Source organism: Eschrichtius robustus, chromosome 6 (assembly GCF_028021215.1).
Source record: "Eschrichtius robustus isolate mEscRob2 chromosome 6, mEscRob2.pri, whole genome shotgun sequence".
Classification (NCBI taxonomy): Eukaryota; Metazoa; Chordata; class Mammalia; order Artiodactyla; family Eschrichtiidae; genus Eschrichtius; species Eschrichtius robustus.
The window spans coordinates 52,714,362-52,735,133 of record NC_090829.1 but is presented as its reverse complement, the minus strand read 5'-3'; the positions used below and the strand labels follow the sequence as shown (position 1 = coordinate 52,735,133).

Here is a 20,772-nt window from a genome sequence, read left to right as displayed (position 1 = left end):
AGAACTGAGGTCTAGACAGCTCCCTTCTTCAGCACCTCACTCCACACGAATCCAGGTACAGCTACTTACTTTTTTGGTCTGGACAGGCCATCCCAGGATTGGTCCCAGCAATGAACGTATTCTAGCATATTCCATGTTCCAGCAATGAACAATGAAGCACCAAGCTGGAGAAAACATTCTTCTACTCAATATAAAGGATCTTTACTTTCTGTTGGAGGACCAGAACCTGGTACCTAAACAGCTTGAGTTCTTAATCCACATCTCTGAATTCCAGACCTGCTGCCTGCATTGCCGCAGTTGGCCTTTCATAGTAGCATCCAGGGCTCAGCACCCAGACCTGCTGCACCCTCAGAATCCACTGCTGCATAATCCATGGCTACTTCCATCTAAGTGCTGGCTCCAGGTTTGGCATCACAATCATATTCTTTCCCTTCTAGTTCCTCAAACCTGGAAAGGACAGCGTTGTGGACAATATAAGTTCTTTCCCTCAGCCATTCAGAAATTTGTCCCACACCAAATTTAAATTGTAAATTAAAACTGGAATCCCTTTGAGGACAGATGCTTCTTTAGAGGTCCTTTGACCTGAACAGTTCAGCATTTGTATTAAGTTTTATTTCAGTGTCTACTCAGAATCCTAATCATAGCCCATAAGAAAGAATGTGACTTTAATATTGGACTTTGCTGGTGTGCATGAGTGTGCACTAGTTATTTTTCTTTAAATCATAGCCATATGGTAAATTTTCTGTTTTGTTATGGTTCCCTTTTATTGGTGGGCATGCAGTGGGTATTTCTTGGAAATGGCCAATTTTTATTAAAATGTTTCTAGAAGAAATTTTTTTTAAAAAATTGTAAATTAAAAAATTGATCATAGGGGCCATTTGAAGTCACTGAGGAATGAAGTAGGCAATCAACAATTGAAATTCAGTTTCTCAGTTTAAAATCAACTCCTTATTGCTGTTAATATTAGTCTAAAACTTGTTTACAATATACTATACCAGTAATAATATAAATTGCTGTTTGTTAAATGATTTTTCTTTGTTGGAAACTTCAAATCTATTATTTTTCCTTATTGGTTGTATACAACTTTTAGTTGTCAGGGAAAAAATTATTCCTATAACTAAATATGGATTTTTATAATATTCTTTTATGCTATTTTCAGAAAAATGAGATAACTATAGACATTTCTACTTTCTATTCAATGTTCAAGCCTTGTTAGAAGGAAAAGTTGTAGGAAAGGAATAAATTCCTTTTAAAACTTCACATAACTTTCCTTTTGGTCTGTTTCAAATAGTAATGGACCTAGTTAAAGCAGGAAGCTCAGGGTGATGGCAGGCTTTATGAAGAATGGTATCTTGCATGAACAAAGAAAATTTAAAGAAGTTCTTAAATAGCTGAATCCATCTCAAATGGCTCTTGTGATCCGGAGGGAAGGAAAGCTTTGCTAGGAGGAAGTTGAGAAAGTTTTTTTTTTTTTTTTTTAATTCCAAAAGGCTTTGCCATGTATTGGAAGAAGAAAAATATACAGTTTGTCTAGTTTGTCATGTTATTTATAGACAATACTTAAATCTAGATATTTTAATTAATTTTTTAAAGTAAAATTGCTCATCAGTGTCTGTTCATAAGATAATTATGTTAGACTGAAGAATTTGATTTTTAAGATCAAGTTAAAAATGACACCTCAGAAAATAGGATTTTTATTTTTATCTTAAAGCAAGCCCAGTTTAGAGGTGTCTGTTTACAAACTTTCTTCATTTAATTGGTTTTCTTAATATGAAATAGTATTTCCAGAACTAATTAAAAGTTCATTCTAATGAATATTCAAGACCAAAATATGTTATCTTTGCAGTACAGTATATAGATTTTTAAATCATCCATAAAGGTAATCATATTTTTTTATATTCTTAAAGTCACGTATTGTTATTGAGGCCAAATGGGTTGTTTGCTTCCTCTCAGGCTATGATTGAAGAAGCCATCACCAGGGCGGAATCTTTCTCAGTTATGTACACACCATTTGCAACAAAAATCAGAGCTGATAAAACAGAAAAAGTAAAAGAGGTTTTCATAAAAACTCATCCTGCATATGTGAAATATATCTACACAGGTAAGATTCAATATCTTCAAAGCATTAGCTGACAACTTATTTCCATAAAAAACAAATACAGGGATGTTTCTGATTTTTTGTTGATTATTTCAGTTTTAGGGATTTTTTTTTTAATCTGATGAGTTGAAATGGAAAGCTATTTTAAGGTTTTAAGCAGAGCTAGCCCTATAGGTCTAGCATAATACTCCTTGTGCCATCATGTTTCTTTTTTTAAGAGGAGAGGTAAAACCTAGAAACTCTAAGATTATAAAAAATGAAAGAATAACCTGTAGTAAAATATCACCTTACCCCATATACTTCATCAGTAAACTAGGTGATGATAGTATTTTCCTGAATATGGATTTTTTTTCTCCAATCCCTGCTATTTCTACTTTCCTTCCTCCATCTATCTCACACCTCAAACGTCCCTCTTTTTTTATGTTCTTGGGCCACTGGTATCCAAGTGAGATCTGGATAGCCAGCCAAGTGTACACAGAGAACACAACACTAGTGGTGTCCTTTTTTCCTCTTTTTGTCTTTGGAAGCCACTTGCTTCCATTCATTCATTCCAAATACTTTTTTACTATCTACCATGTTCCAAGTGTTATTCTGAATTAAGACAAGAATTTTCTTGTACTAAATTGAGCCAATCTCTAATGGAGATGGAGATTTCCAGTTATCTAAGATACTAAGAGTTGTCAAAAGCTTTTGTTGTTTCTGTTTTACTGTCTTTAAATCACTGAGTCAAAACAATATTAAAGAGTATTTTGTTATTTTCAAAATAAATAAATTAACAATCAGCAATGACTACCATATTAAGCAAAATCTCTAAATACACACATCTAGTATCACATCCTCCTGTTAAGGCCCCTGCATTCCTTTTGTCAGCGTTTTGGGGCCAAGTCACTGATTTATATGATTAATAATATACTCCACTAGTGATCACTTTTAAGGTACCAGGCACTCTACATTCATTATCTCGTTACTCCCATAACTTAAGAAGTGAGTAAGATGATTCTCATTTAGAAATGAGAAAACAGCTACCAGAGAAAACAGTTTTTCCAAAGATACACAGCAAATCAGAAAATCAGTGGCAGCAGGCCTTGGATTTGAACCCATATCCTCGCATTGAACTACACTATTTCCATCTGATAGAAGCCGAGATGTGACGGAAGCATTAAATTTAGGTCCTATGGAATCCTTATTTCTTCCACAATGCTTCAAGCTCTTCAGAAGAAATATATTTTAAAAATATAACTAGGGACGATTAAATAGTGAATCCCTAAGGAACAATGAAAATTTAAAGGCAGAGAAAGGGAAGAGAAGAAATCACATGCATGCTATAATGAACACTGATGCTGATTTACTTAGTTCCAGCATTTTATAAGGCAGTAGATAAAAATGTTTCAGAACTCACAATTTTTGCTAATTGTTATAAATCATTTATCATTTTGTTATGGATATCTTCAAGGGTTTGGGCGGGGGGCAGAGAGGGCAATCAATACCACACAAAAGTTATGTCAATCTAGTATCATGGAAAATTAATCCAATTCAGCTATTTCCATATCTACTCTCAGATCCATTGGTAATAAAGAGAGATTCATTGAGGAGATTACCAGTTTCCAATTCCTCTACTGGTAGAATAAGTTTAGTTATATTTAACCTACTTCACAGAGAAGTCATGAAGATTTAACTAATACTTAGGAAGCACTGTTGCCACTGAGGGCTTAAAAACAACAATAACATTAATGAGCCAGATTCACATCTCATGTAACTCCATCAAACCTGTTATCAAGATGAATTATGATCTGTTGGCAAAATGATTCATGCTAAAGGATCTTATACTTTGGAAGAGAAGATAATTATAAGTTACTGATGATTGTTTCTATCATTTTATAATTACTAATTGCTGGAGTGTGACAGTGCTATATGAGAACAGAGAGAAGAAAGACAGTTTCTGGAGAAGGGGAGGTAGTGAAGGCAATCTCGAATTTTAAATTTCATTAGGAGTGGTTAGGTCCTTCGCTCTATAGAATGGGTACTTTGAACTAACAGGCTATTACACTGATGACATTATTTGTCTCTGTTGCAAATGATTAAAGGGTCACTCCAAAGCCATTGCTGGAACGACGGTGAAACCACTATTACTAACTATATGTGCAAGTCTTAGTGGCATCTCTTCCTTTCCCCCCAGGTAATTCCAAGGTGAGGAAGAGGGCAGGTCAAATGTGATCTTTAGCTTCTGGATATTTCTCACAGGAGGTGCAGAGTGGTGATTTGGGCAGGCATCGGTAGCCAAAGGCAGTAGCTAGAAAGTGAGTTACACAAAGAGAGATAGGGCCTAGAAGGGTAGTGACCTTGTTTTGTTGGCACGTCCCAAATACCAGGATACTCCTTTTATCTGCCTTCTATTTAAGAAGCGTCTGTGTTGCCAAAAATGTATTCAGTTATTTATTTCAACAAATAGTCATGCAGCAGGTGTGACTGGACAATCACACAGCAAATGTGTGCAAACATGAGACTTTTTGTTTTAACCTACACATATTCATCTTTGGTCTGTCCCGAGCCAAAAATATATTCTATCCCACCCCAAAGGACTCAATCCCATCCAATCATTTCTAAAATTTAGTCTGTCTTCAGTAACTATCTAATCAAATTCACCAGCTTTTTCCCCCTTTCCACGGGACTTTCTTCTCCTCCTAGTCTGGTTTCAACTTTCACAGAGCTCGAGCCTACCCAAGGGTCCAAAGAAGCCCATGGGCATGTGAGGAAAGAGTCCTCTTGGAAGCCTTGTGCAGGCTAGCACAGCTGCAGATTATATGGCTAGTGCAACCTGAGACAGATCTGTTGGCTTGAGCAGGACCTGATGGGCTCATTTATGTGACACATTAGGTCACCCAAGGGCACCTATATGAGTTCCCCACGCTACCTCCTGGTGTAAATGCTTCTTTACATGTACACCAACCACCCCTACCACACAAGTTGGCCCAGACTAGAACTACTTTCTAAGATTCCCTCTCCCTGCCAGAATGCGGAGTTCTAGATCTTACTCTAGAAATTCCCTCTACTCCACTGGAGACTGGAAGTCATTTCAGTCCTCTCTCCAACTTGCTATGCTATTCTGCCATTTCTCTTCTCCTTTTCTCCATGCTTCAGAATCCCAATATCCTCAGGACAAGAAGAGGATCTACAATGGAGATGGGTGGTGTATTCAGTTATTCATTTAGTCATCAAACATTTATTGAGCACATATATTCCAGGCACTACACTAGGTAGTGCTAGAATATACCTGCTTCTAAGAAAGAATATGACTCTAGTAATTTATACTTCAGGGTGAAAATTGGACTATATTTTTCCTCTCTTCTAGAGAATACTTCACTTAAAACCTAAGCTCTAATTGTGGAATGGAAGGCTGAGTCTAATTAAAAGAATGATGGAGGAGAAAACAGATGAAGGAGCAGTTTGGGAATAGAAGTCCTTGCCACCAAAAGTGGCAAAGACTGGCTAGTTGTTTACCAAACTATTCTCTTTCCCCACCCCATCCCCCCCATGCATGTAACTAGAATACATTTCCAGCCTCCTTTACAGTTCAGTGAGGCTTGTGACTCAGTAACAGCCAATGGAATGTGGACAGAAATACCCTGGGAGTATGACATTCCCAGGCCTGGCCCATAAACCTCTGCCATGCAGAACTCGCTTTCCCTAGCCACTGACTGAGTAAATAGGACTGCGGAACTAAAGAAGCTGCAAGGCAAAAGAAGCTTGGCTCCCTGAATGACCATGTGGAAGGCAACCCACTGAATACCCACACAAACAAAAACCAAAATTCTCTTGCTTTAGATCCCTAAGATTTGGAGGCTCTTTGTTAAATCAGGTAGCTTTAACTAATATACTGCCTTACATCAGTGAAGTAGGCGGCTTCCTACTTCATCTGCAGTGTACACAATAAAATTCATGTGAACTCAGGGGAGGACAGATAAACATTCCTCCATGTGCAGTCAAATTCATCCTCAGAAACACTCAGAGTTTGTGTACATTCCCTTCTACCTCCCGTTCACTCATCCTTCCTTGGACAACTACAGGTAAATGTTCTCATACATATGTGTTTGTACCCACTCACAGAAAAGGAACATCTGAGGAGAGACACAGATTCCAAATGGGAGATAGAACACAATTACCTAGTTTTCTTTGCAGCAAGAGAAATTGAGGCCGTAAGTAAGAATTACAGAAATCATCTAAATAAACAGTCAGTAGATGAAGGTCAGAAAATCTGTACCTTGAAGATCTTGGATGAAAAGTCTACCTATCAAAGTTCTGCTGGATAAGTAGGTATTATCATTAAAACTTGGAGACTAATACATTTAGTTCTCCCAGTAGAGGCTGGCAGACAACCCTCCAACACAGAAACACTGCCCAACTCCAGGTCACCTTCATCAAGCCTAGACAGTATTGAGTTCATTACTCCTTGGTCATGTGACAGTGCCATGAGCCCAGTAATAGCTGGCAGAGGTGGCGGTAATGAGCAGGAAGAATATTTATGATCGAGATCCCCCAGGCAGTGTATTCTTTCTAGCTAGCCCCTAATTCACAGTCATCCTTATCATGGATTTCCACGTGAAAAATAGATGCAAAGGGGAAAAACGATAAAAATGAATTCATTTTGAAATATATAGAGATCTAAGTATTTTTAATTTTTTACTGAATGGACCAACTAAATTAGTGATTTATTATGAGAAAAGCCCACTTCACCCTCAGTGGCAGGCACTAGGACTATACTGCCTTTATAACTTCTACAAGACTGATAAGGGAGGGTTAAAATTCAAATCTGCCTTGTAGGACAACCAGCCTTACATATCCTCAGGAACTCACTGTGCATCCTTTGCTATTCTGGGGATGTGGTAAGACCCACCAAAATCTTAAAGCCATATTATAATAGAGCTATACTGTATTATGTTTCACAGAGGAAAAAATTACTGAATTTTTAGCAGTGTAGCTATCCATTTTTCTTATTTAAGGAAAAATCCAGTTTGATTCATGCAGAGTAGTCAAGGTATATAAAACAAATAATAATTCACCAGCCCCAGAATTATTATGTTTTCATTTATAAAGATTTTGCTTGAGATTTTTATTCATATATTCCAATGAAATAACACAATTCTGTACAGTTCTTATTCTTGCATGATTGTATTTTAATAATAAAGTAATACAATAAGCATATCCTGTCTCCACTTGATGAAAATATCAAGATTTATTTGCTAAATAAAATATTCAGTAATGGATCTGTGCTTAGTAATGTTTAATAGAAAACTTTTCTGGAGCAGATATCAATTACTTTAACACTTAGGTAGATAGAGTCATATTTTGTCTCTCCAGTGCAATTTAACTCCCAAGAGTAAATATGTATGTTCAGAAGAATAATATACTGTTTTAAAACAGACCTTTAAAAATTGCTTTTCACTGAAATTTATAACCTTGTTCTTGTTCAGTCATCATTTACCAGTAAGGATAATACATTCTATGCTCTCTAAAATATAAAGTTAAAATTTCTCATTTTATTCTTTCTTCTTTAAAATGTTATAATTTTACCATGGTCAAGAGTTTCCAAGATTAGACTATTTTCCTCTTTCTAACTCACTTTATCAAATGGAAAAGTTTATAGAATTAAAGAGCCTACATCCCCAATATCATTATGAAAGTGTTACGGCTAGGTTGGTTATAAAGATGACAAATCATCTCATATTTGTACCACAGAATTCTTTTTAGAAACAGAGAATCATTCCCAAAGAAAAGAAATTCCTCATATATGGGGCTGAAGTCTCTGTTCTTAAAATATTAAAACGTTGGTCTTCCCAATGGGAAGTGTGGTGTTCTGGCACTGTTCTAGCTAATCAAAGTAAACACGTCTCAGTGAGCAGCTCACTTGTCCTTTGCAGTAGCAGGTTACAACACCATTTGCCTCTGGTCTCCCTCATCTACTGTCTCTTACCATCTATGATTGCATTCCTCCTTCTAATTGCATAACTCTCTTTTAATTTCATTTTAGCTATAACAGGTAACAATAACCAAGGGACTGTATATTTTGCTTTCTTCTTGTTAGTCTGTACTTCTTAATGCATCCAGTGAACCAACTTCCCGGGAGTTGGATTCATCTCTACAATTGGTAACTTGTACCTTTAGTAACTGATCACAGCACAGCTGCAGTTTCACACCATGGGTGGCCACCCAGGAATCAAAGGTTCCTCACCCTCCACCCTGTTATCCTTTCTCTTCCCAAACCACATGTTTCCATGAGCCAGGACCGTTCTAGCAAATCTCATTTCTGACTCCGATTCTGGGATTTTCTTTTCCTCACAACACTTCTGACACCAAATTTGTGGGGTTTTCCACACCACTTCTCCAGCTCTCAGCCACCAACTGGTGTTTTAACAATTCACTTCAACTTTGGTACTCACTATCCAGAGTTAGCACAGACGTCACAGATTAAGGGCTCGATCCTACCAGACCGCCCCCCCACCACTTCAGATGCCAATCACAAGTCCCAGGCCTCCTGTACTTCTGACCAACCAGCTATAAGTTGGGGGGTTCCAATGACCCCCAATTCAGGTTCTATAATTTTCTAGGATGACTCATAGAACTCAGCAAGTGGTTTACTTACTATCACTGGTTTATTATAAAGGATACAACTCAAGAACAGCCAAATGGAAGAGATACACAGGGCAAAATAAGATGGGGTGTGGGTGTGTGCTCTCACTGGTTGCACGACTCTCCCAGTACCTCACTGTACTTCACTAACCCAGAAATTCTCCAAACCCCATCATCTCGGGGGTTTTATGGAGGTTTCATTACGATTGACTAAATCATTGGCCACTGGTGATTAACTCAATCTCCAGCCTGCCTCCCCTCCCCAGAGCTTGAGCTTGGGGAATGGGGTTGAAAGTTCCAAGTTTCTAATTAAGCCTTGGTCTTTCTTGAGACCAGCCCCCATCCTGGCAGAAGCTATCTAGGGGCCTGCCAAGAGTCACCTCATTAGAACAAAAAACATTCCTACCATCCTCTATCACTTAGGAAATTCCAAGTGTTATAGAAGCTCTGTGCCAGGAACTGGGGACAAAGACCAACTATTTTTCTATGATACCACACCATCTCTCACTCATCGTAGATAATATCCTTGTGTTTTTTACTCTTGGGTGCAGGACACTATTCAGCATGGCTTTATCTGTGAGAATCCAGTACAGTCTGGGTTGATTTTGTATCCTTCCAGAGAAGATTTTCTTTTGATTTTTCCAAACCACATAGAGTACTACCAACCAGAGAGCCTCTATTTCTAGAGCTGAGATTTCCTGGGCCATCTAGGTAGTATAAATTCAAACCTTACGCCTAGACTTAAAATTCCCAGAGGGGAAAAAAAATCCTACTCCAGGCCCCAGATAAGTCAGACAAGTTTATTTTGTTAACTTCATCAATGGTTGGATTTTTTTTTATCTCCATCATTCACTGGTACCCCTTTGGTCTCACCTTTGTTTAAGAATGCACCATGCTATATTATAATTGACTGTTTATTTGTCTACTGCATGCACCAAATGGTAAGCAACACCATGGCATTCATTATCTTACCATTTTATCATAATGCCTGACACATTTATATAGACTCTGGTAAGGGGAGCCTATAAATATTTTTCAGGTAAATTAGGTAGTCAATTCTTTATCTAAGCTATATATCTTATTAAGATTATTTCTAATATTTCATCATTTTGTTGCTATTATGGATTAAACCATTATTTTCATTATACTATATATTTTATTATACCTATATATTTTGATTGACCTTTTTAAATCTTATATCTGTTTATTTGGGGGTTTGTATATTTCCTTTTTTGATCCCTTACTGAACTCTTGTCTATACTAATAGATTTTCACTTTATCCTCTTGGAGTTTCTATATAAATAACCATCTATTCTTAAGTTATGACCATTTGGCTTCTTCACTTCCAAAATTTATATCTCTCATTTTTATTTCAGGTCTTATTCCTTTGGCCTGAAATTCCAAAGCTACAGAGAATAATAGTGGTTAAAGGCAGTCATTTTGTTTCTGAGTTTAACAGGAATAAAACAGATTAAAAGTAGTTTCACCACAACCAAACTGACTACTAATAGTGAATAGTAAAGAGTAATATCTAATAATCAAGATAATCTCCTTTTTTAGATTTCCATATGTAAGCAATAACTTATCAAATACAAAACCAAAGCCTTGCTGACTTTCAAATTTTATATATTAACTACAGGAAATTACTGAGTCATTACCATAAGATCATTTGCTCATGAGCCATGATAATTCATGAGTAATAATAGTTCTTGTATATGATAATCATGATAATTCTTTGTTTTTTAATTGTCTTCAACAATTGCACTTATTAAATAAAAAACTGTAGAACTCAAAAACCAATTTCAACAGAAAACAAAAGAAAATCTCTGGTCTCAGGAAAAGAAATTGCTGTGCTTCTCTGGGATGGTAGTTTGTTGTTGTTGTTGTTGTTATTGTTTTACCTTAGGAACATTGTGAATGAGATAGTTGATCTTCTTTACTTCTGGAAAGTATACAGGAGCTTATAAAATACATTCTGTGTATTAATCTCACCTATGGCTTCATCACCGGTCTCTTACTTTTCCTTCTGATCTGTTTTCTTCAAGCACTCTTTTACACATTTTTTTATGCTGTATTTATTTATTAAAGGCAAGTCATTACACTTCCAGAGTGAGCTATAAACAAATAAGTAGATTACCAGTCCAGATAGTAAGGAAAACTAAGGCTTTCAGATTATGTAAGACTTTTATTATTCAGTATTAGTTAACTACCCAAGGGTCACTTTTTGCAAAATGTAGAATCTAATCGAAAGTGGAAAAATCATAATTATGATATAGGTCAAGAAAAATAATGCTAAACATTTATTTTTTTTTTTTAGTTATTTCTGAGATATACATTTTAAAGTAATAACTAGGATTATGACTTATAACATTATACCAGAACATACAAGATTTTTAGAAATTTCATGTAATGTCTGAAATATTTATATTAACATATTTCCATACAAATATAAACTTTTAACATCTTTATTGGAGTATAATTGCTTTACAATGGTGTGTTAAACATTTATTTTTTATTATTATCTCATATACTTAAGTCTAGTTATTAGTAATAGTATTACAATAATGTTATAATAATAGCATCACTAAGACAGTCAATTTTGGTATCTTTGTACTAGCTGTAAAAATTAATTATTCTTAATCCTCAAACTATTATGTTTCTTAAATAAGGAAATTATTCTTCTCAGATAGTCAACTTGAAGAATTTATAATATGTCTTACATCTCAGCTATGATATTTTAAGGATTCCATAGTATTTATAGATATACTGAACTACTAGCTAAATCCCTCTATCAGAAATCTTTGGTTTCAAGTAATAGGAATCACAGCCTAAACTGATTTCAGTATATTTAAGTTTTAAAGGGGTAGGAGGAGGCATGAAATACATTGATTTATAATACAACTACAGGGGGACTATCTTTAAGTACAGCTTGATCCAATAGTTCACTCACTGCTCTATTTTCTACAGTCAGCTTTCTTCTCAAGTTCTACCTGGTATTCCATCACCTGTACCATGCCCTCAAGTGCTAGGATCTTGAGTCATAGCAAAATTCCCAAATGTCATTACAAACTTCAAATCACACTGTCCCAAGAAGCAGTGAATGTCTCTTCCACCCAATTCCTGGGACTCACTCTTCCTCATTGGCCCAAATTACATTATATGCTTATACTTGAACCAAAACTGAGGTCAAGGTAATGCCATGGATTGATTCGCCTAAGTCAAATAGGTCTCACTTTTAGAGTCGGTAGGGAAGGAGAGAATTCTCCAAGGGTAAAAAAAAGAGGGAAGGTGAGAATGCATGTTAGGTATCCAACCAACCAATGTCCATTCCAATGGCTGCAGAAATACAGCCATTTAAGGGCATTAGAGCAACAACATATTATTTCACTAACTGTGAATTTAATAAATATTGAAGGGAAGAGCAGTATCTTTCATGTTTGTTTGTCTCAAACCTACTTTGTTGGGGATGGAATTAAGGAACTTCCCCAGAATAAATACAATACAGCTGATTAAACATAAAACTTTGGAATCAATAAGAATTCCAAGTGAAATAAAAATGAACTATGTATAAATATCTTATGTAATTATTTGTTTTTCAAAGTTTATAAGTGGGTTATGAGAGGCAACTTATATATACAAAGATCAGTTTTGGAGAAGTAGAGCAGAAGCCTGAAGGGAAAATTAGGAATCTTAGGAATGAAAACCGATGTTTTTTACTTGCATCTATAACTCTGAAATTATAATGAAGGTCAAAGGGAAAATACAATTTATTATACAAAGATTCATTATACAAATAGCTTTCTCACACATCAAATGCAAAAATCAAAATACGCTATCTATGTTTTTAAAGTGGAAACTGTTTTGTTATTTATGGGGGCAATAATGATGTTAGCTGCAAAGTTGCTGCCTTTTGCTATTTTCTTGCTGATGTGAATTTATGGATAACTTCCAATATAGAAGTATTGGCATTAAAAAGTGAACAAGATAAAACTCAGAAAATGACTGGGTGGGAAAGAAGTAATGACAAAGTGTTGGCATTATGAAGGGACTGGAGAAGCTAAACTCTGAAACTGATCACTAAGACGAAGTCACATAAAACTGACATGGTCCCATCTCACACTGAACAACTGGGACCTTTAGAAATGAGATTTTGCTCTAGCCCAAAATGTCAGAACATTTTGTTATGGACAAAGGGCAGAGAAATGACATAGACACTGGAAAATAGAGAAGGAAATGAAACAGAGAAAGGAGAGATAGAACCCTAACAAATCTGCTTATTTCTAAAAGACTTTTAAAACCTCTATGATTTTTCTTTTTTCAAAATTGCTTTGAGAAGTTTATCCACAATCTGTTGACTGTGGTTATGATGAGGTGTCCAACAGAAAATACTGATGATGGTGGTATCTATGTTTTCTACTTTATGTCCAGAGAGCTCATATTTTATTTTACAGGTATTTAACTTCATAAAAAATAAGCAGTCCCTCATATATAGAGATGAGTCTGCTGATCTACAATCAACCGTTCACATTTTTGCAGATGCTTTTCTGGTGCTGCTGACAGTTTCATTAAGACAGATTCTCTGTTAATCCAATCTTCTTTGTGACTAAGAGTCCATATTTCCCAGAGAACAAGCTGCAGCAAGGGCCCAACCTGAGCGTGAAACTAAGTTTTCAATCTAGGCAAAGCTGCTCTGTTCATTTGAGCATCAACTCCACTGAGTTACCTAATACATATTATTTTACCTCACTCACCCTTCGTAAATTGAACAGAAACCACTTAAAGTTTAGGTAAAATAAAAAAAACAAAGATTGTGTGATATTCTTTTCTAAGTTTAGTGACAGAGAGATAAATCCTATCTCGGAAGCTCTGAACATTTCATTAGCTTTGATTTTTTTGAAGTTCTATTCTTATTTGGACGATTAAAAATTCAGGATTGAGAGCTCTACCCACCACCAGAGCCTCCCATCAAGCCTCTTAGATAGCCTCAACCACCAGAGGGCAGACAGCAGAAGCAAGAAAAACTACAATCCTGCAGCCTGTGGACCAAAAACCACAGTTACAGAAAGATAGAGAAGATGAAAAGGCAGAGGGCTATGTACCAGATGAAGGAACAAGAAAAAACCCCAGAAAAACAACTAAATGAAGTGGAGATAGGCAACCTTCCAGAAAAAGAATTCAGAATAATGATAGTGAAGATGATCCAGGACCTCGGAATAAGAATGGAGGCAAAGATTGAGAAGATGCAAGAAATGTTTAACAAAGACCTAGAAGAATTAAAGAACAAACAAACAGAGATGACCAATACAATAACTGAAATGAAAACTACACTAGAAGGAATCAATAGCAGAATAACTGAGGCAGAAGAACGGATAAGTGACCTGGAAGACAGAATGGTGGAATTCACTGCTGCGGAACAGAATAAAGAAAAAAGAATGAAAAGAAATGAAGACAGCCTAAGAGACCTCTGGGACAACATTAAACGCAACAACATTCGCATTATAGGGGTCCCAGAAGGAGAAGAGAGAGAGAAAGGACCAGAGAAAATATTTGAAGAGATTATAGTCGAAAACTTCCCTAACATGGGAAAGGAAATAGCCACCCAAGTCCAGGAAGCGCAGAGAGTCCCATACAGGATAAACCCAAGGAGAAACACGCCGAGACACACAGTAATCAAAGTGGCAAAAATTAAAGACAAAGAAAAATTATTGAAAGCAGCAAGGGAAAAACGACAAATAACATACAAGGGAACTCCCATAAGGTTAACAGCTGATTTCTCAGCAGAAACTCTACAAGCCAGAAGGGAGTGGCATGATATACTTAAAGTGATGAAAGGGAAGAACCTACAACCAAGATTACTCTACCCAGCAAGGATCTCATTTAGATTTGATGGAGAAATCAAAAGCTTTACAGACAAGCAAAAGCTACGAGAATTCAGCACCACCCAACCAGCTCTACAACAAATGCTAAAGGAACTTCTCTAAGTGGGAAACACAAGAGAAGAAGAGGACCTACAAAAACAAACCCAAAGGGCTTCCCTGGTGGCGCAGTGGTTGAGAGTCTGCCTGCCAATGCAGGGGACACGGGTTCGAGCCCTGGTCTGGGAAGATCCCACATGCCGCAGAGCAGCTGGGCCCGTAAGCCACAGTTACTGAGCCTGCGCGTCTGGAGCCTGTGCTCCGCAACAAGTGAGGCTGCGGTGGTGAGAGGCCCACGCGCCACGATGAAGAGTGGCCTCCACTTGCCACAACTAGAGAAAGCCCTCACACAGAAACGAGGACCCAACACAGCCATAAATAAATAAATAAAATTTAAAAAGAAAAAAAAAAAAGAAAAAGGAAATTAAAGTATATTATTAAAAAAAAAACAAAAACAAACCCAAAACAATTAAGAAAATGGTCATAGGAACATACATATCGATAATTACCTTAAACGTGAATGGATTAAATGCCCCAACCAAAAGACATAGACTGGCTGAATAGATACAAAAACAAGACCCATATATATGCTGTCTACAAGAGACCCACTTTAGACCTAGGGACACATACAGACTGAAAGTGAGGGGATGGAAAAAGATATTCCATGCAAATGGAAATCAAAAGAAAGCTGGAGTAGCTATACTCATATCAGATAAAATAGACTTTAAAATAAAGACTGTTACAAGAGACAAGGAAGGACACTACATAATGATCCAGGGATCAATCCAAGAAGAAGATATAACAATTATAAATATATATGCACCCAATATAGGAGCACCTCAATACATAAGGCAACTGCTAACAGCTATAAAAGAGGAGATCGACAGTAACACAATAATAGTGGGGGACTTTAACACCTCACTTACACCAATGGACAGATCATCCAAAATGAAAATGAATAAGGAAACAGAAGCTTTAAATGACACAATAGACCAGTTAGATTTAATGGATATATATAGGACATTCCATCCAAAAACAGCAGATTACACGTTCTTCTCAAGTGCGCACGGAACATTCTCCAGGAAAGATCACATCTTGGGTCACAAATCAAGCCTCAGTAAATTTAAGAAAATTGAAATCATATCAAGCATCTTTTCGGAACACAACGCTATGAGATTAGAAATGAATTACAGGGAAAAAAACGTAAAACAGACAAACACATGGAGGCTAAACAATACGTTACTAAATAACCAAGAGATCACTGAAGAAATCAAAGAGGAAATCAAAAAATACCTAGAGACAAATGACAATGAAAACACGACAACCCAAAACCTATGGGATGCAGCAAAAGCGGTTCTAAGAGGGGAGTTTATAGCTATACAAGCCTATCTCAAGAAACAAGAAAAATCTCAAGTAAACAATCTAACCTTACACCTAAAGAAACTAGAGAAAGAAGAACAAACAAAACCCAAAGTTAGCAGAAGGAAAGAAATCATAAAGATCAGAGCAGAAATAAATGAAATAGAAACAAAGAAAACAATAGCAAAGATCAATAAAACTAAAAGTTGGTGCTTTAAAAAAAAAAAAAAAAAATTCAGGATTGAGAAAACTTTGTTTTTATATTCAACTCAAGTATTGATTGAGCACCGACTAGGTGCTTGGGGCATGAAGATAACGTGAAGATGTGATCTTGAAGAGGATTAAAACTTATTGGAGAGATGAGACATAACCCCATGAAACATTAGGAGATTCACTCTAGAGTGAGTGGTATGGGTCTTCTTTTAACATCTTTATTGGAGTATAATTGCTTTACAATGGTGTGTTAGTTGCTGCTGTATAACAAAGTGAATCAGCTATACATATACATATATCCCCATATCTCTTCCCTCTTGCGTCTCCCTCCCAGCCTCCCTATCCCACCCCTCTAGGTGGTCACAAAGCACCAAGCTGATCTCCCTGTGCTATTCAGCTGCTTCCCATTAGCTATCTATTTTACACTTGGTAGTGTATATATGTCCATGCCACTCTCTCACTTCGTCTCAGCTTACCCTTCCCCCTCCCCGTGTCCTCAAGTCCATTCTCTATGTCTGCGTCTTTATTCCTATCCTGCCCCTAGGTTCATCAGAAACTTTTTTTTTTTTTTTTTTTTTAGATTCCATACATCTATGTTAGCGTATGGTATTTGTTTTTCTCTTTCTGACTTACTTCACTCTGTATGACAGACTCTAGGTCCATCCACGTCACTACAAGTAACTCAATTTCGTTTCTTTTTATGGCTGAATAATATTTCACTGTATATATGTGCCACATCTTCTTTATCCATTCATCTGTCGATGGACACTTAGGTTGCTTCCATGTCCTGGCTATTGTAAATAGTGCTGCAGTGAACATTGTGGTACATGACTCTTTTGGGGTTTTTTTTGTTTTTCATTTTTGGCTGCGTTAGGTCTTCGTTGCTGTGTGCAGGCTTTCTCTAGTTGTGGTGAGCGGGGGCTACTCTTTGTTGCTGTGTGTGGGCTTCTCACTGCAGTGGTTTCTCTTGTTGCGGAGCATGGGCTCTAGGCGCACAGGCTTCAGTACTCGTGGCTCACGGGCTCTAGAGCGCAGGCTCAGTAGTTGTGGCACACGGGCTTAGTTGCTCCGCAGCATGTGGGATCTTCCTGGCCCAGGGCTCGAACCCGTGTCCCCTGCATTGGCAGGTGGATTCTTAACCACTGTGCCACCAGGGAAGCCCCACATGACTCTTTTTGAGTTATGGTTTTCTCAGGGTATATGCCCAGTAGCGGGACTGCTGGGTCATATGGTAGTTCTATTTTTAGTTTGGGTGTTCTTTAAGAGTTTGGGTGGGGGGAGTACTGAAATACTCAGGTAGCCCTTTATGGACTAGGTGGGGCTTAAATTAGGCACATCTGGAAGTATAGTAATCGACTGAATAAAAGAAATATTGAGAGATTAGGTAGATGTTTCTGGGTGGAAAAGCACAAAGAAAAATTCAGAGGCAGGATGAGCACAGGCTAGTACAAACTAGTGAAATCAGCAGACCTGATGAGAAAGGTTTATACTGGAGAAAACATAGGAATGAAGAATAGACTGTGAAACACATTCACACAATTGAGAGCGCTGAATACCAGGAAAGCAGCACTGAAATTCCTGAGGAGTGATGTAACCATGACAAAGGTGATATTCCAGAAATATTCACTGGGTGGTGGTGTGGAGATATATTGGTGTGAAATCATACTGGTGGCAGCGAGGCTTGTTGGGAAACGTTTTCTGTAATTCAGATGCTGTGTGATCAGAAATTTGACCAGGGTGGTAGCAATGATAATGCAAACAGTGGGGTTAATATGAGTTGTATTACAGTGGGCAGATTTAATGAGTTTTTGAGATTCACTAAATGTCAGGGAATAAGAGGAAAGAAAAGTTAACAATGACTTCAAAATTTTAAGCCAGAATAATTGGGTGAATAATGGTCATCCCTTCAATATGCTGGTGAAAAGTAGGGACGAGAGATGTTGTGGACATTTAAAAAATCACTTTCAAGGAATATATTTGCTGTATTTGAGGTAACATTTGTAATGGTGAGCAAATAGCAACGTGCCAGTAGGCATTTGGAAATGCTGTGTTTGAAATTGGTGAAATTTTGCAGATGAGACTATGGCTTTGGATCCCTAGTTTTTTGATTTAGAACAGGGGTCCCCAACCCCCAACCGGTACCGGTCCACGGCCTGTTAAGAACCGGGCCGCACAGCAGGAGGTGAGCGGCAGGGAGAGCGAGCGAAGCTTCATCTGCCCTCCCCATCGCTCCCCGTTGGTCGCATTACCACCTGAACCATCCTCCGCTCCATCCATGGAAAAATTGTCTTCCACGAAACCAGTCCCTGGTGCCAAAAAGGCTGGGGACTGCTGGATTAGAAGTAATAGCGAATGCCACAAGAATAGAGAAATTGGACTTCCCTGGTGGCACAGTAGGCTCTGGTCCGGGAAGATCCCACATGCTGCGAAGCAACTAAGCCCGTGCGCCACAACTACTGAGCCCGCGTGCCACAACTACTGAAGCCCATGCACCTAGAGCCCATGCTCCGCAACAAGAGAAGCCACCACAATGAGAAACCCGCGCACCGCAACAAAGTGTAGCCCCCACTCGCCGCAACTAGAGAAAGCCCGCATGCAACAAAGACGCAACTCAGCCAAAAATAATTAATTAATTAATTAATTAAAACAAGAAATAGGAAAATTCCCCCAAGAGCGTTAATATGAAGAACATATCAGTGAGCCAGAGACAGCTAGGAGGTGCACTGAATGAGATGCAGGAGAAAAAGGGAGGAAGAGGAAGCAGCATGTATATGTGTAGGAGAGATGGGGAGACGCAGACAAAGAGGCAGAGAGAAAGACAAAGAGAGGGAAACAGAGAGACAGAGAGAGAAAGAGAAGAGACTGTCACTGAACTCCAGGGAGGTGACTTCAGGGAGGGAGGAAGGAACATACAGAAGGTCAAAGAGCATGAATGTCTTGAGTACCTGAAAGCTGGTCAGCTCCAGCCTCCTGAGGTACAATAAAAGGTTCTTGATAAAGGGCAAACGTTACCCTCTTTTGCTGAGAGTTGGACATCTTTCATTTGGAGGATAAAGAATTGAAAGATCATGTTTCTACAAGAAACTTAATCTGCATAATCTATCCTTGATATTCTTTCTTAAAACATCTGCTCCCCTAATGGTACAAATTTGGAACTGCATCATACCTGCAAATTGATTTTTTAATAATAAATTTGGTCCTAGTCATCTAAATTTCACCTGCAATTGTGATAAATTATAAAGGAATGCATTAAGGGATTTATTTCTCCCAAGTTTTCTTCTCACATGACAGGAGCAAAGACATTTTTAATCAATTCAACTTTCCTACCAAAGGACAATATATTCTGGTTAACTTTCATATCCATCAGAGGCACAGGGCTTTTCGGACGTAGGTAGAGGTTTATGAGCATAAAATCGAGAACAATTAGCACTCAAATTAATGTTACATGAGATTCAACATGTGGTAAGTGTGTCGTCATTTTGGGTCATAGACCACTTGCTAGGCTAAATGTTCATACAACTGCAATTTACTCTGCATACAAATGGAATAAAAATGATACTTTAAAAATATTTTTTTAACTTAACAGTATGTATGTAGGGACCTCTCTCATTTCAAAACTTTGACTAGAATTGAACAACAGATTGAACAGGATGAAACATACAGCATCAAAAGGAACAGCAAATACATTTTTGCAAGTATATTTTATAACAAATTAGCTATAGTGCTAATATTAGTTTCTCTAGTTCATCTAACCACTGTCACTATTGATATAGGTCTCCCTCTTTATCCATCAAATATTTAAGAGCAAGAAGAGGTCAACCTCTCAAAGTCTTTGTGCTGTTTATATAACAGAGCCCTCAAACATCGGCTGCTTCTGGCAATAGAGGGGCATCAGAAAATGCCAGATCTCAAGATGCCTCCTGCGACTCATCACAAACACCAGCCCGTGCACAGCACACCCTAAACTATTCTGAACTTCAGGACTCCGGGGCCTCCAAGAGCACTTTAATGTAGACCTTAAAGTCCTAGAGGTGTCCTGCAGGGAACCCTCTCTGAGCTGGAAGCAGGTGCTGGCAGGAAGCTTCAGGTTACCTGGGATCCAGCGGCTTCTATGTCAACAAGCTATATATACTCTGGGTCTGTGGGGAAGTCAGAGCGTCCATAAAGCCTACCCACACCCATTCAGGGGGCCTCTGGGCATCCATAGTTACCCAGAAAGCCAAGGCTCTCCCCAGAGGATGGCCCCAGACTTCACCACCAGCACGGCCAGGAGCACTGGGGCCTTCTAGGTCAGGAAGCACAACCAGATTAAAGAGCAAACCATAGCCAGGGACATATACCTTCTCCTGCCCTCCACCTCCAGAGTACGCTAATTCCTGAAAATACTGACAATCTAGACATGGCAGCATCTTAGAGCGTGCTAAAGAATAACCACAATCAAAAGAAAAATGTTACGACCATTTATCAGGAGAAGAGCTAGTGTCCATTTTATTTTTACTTAATTGCCTTTTCACATGGTCCGGTTATTGGCAACTTCAGTAAAACTGGTAAACTCTTGGTTGG

At 37.9% G+C, this 20,772-nt stretch overlaps 1 protein-coding gene across 1 annotated transcript in view; it reads left to right on the top strand.

Moving 5' to 3' along the window:
• The window catches only part of SPATA16 (spermatogenesis associated 16), a 228,246-nt gene that overhangs the window by 158,208 nt on the left and 49,266 nt on the right, over positions 1-20,772 (top strand). Inside the window, exon 5 of the mRNA XM_068547418.1 lies at positions 1,954-2,101. Coding sequence (XP_068403519.1) covers positions 1,954-2,101 — 148 coding nt within the window. The remainder of the gene's footprint in view (positions 1-1,953; positions 2,102-20,772) is intronic.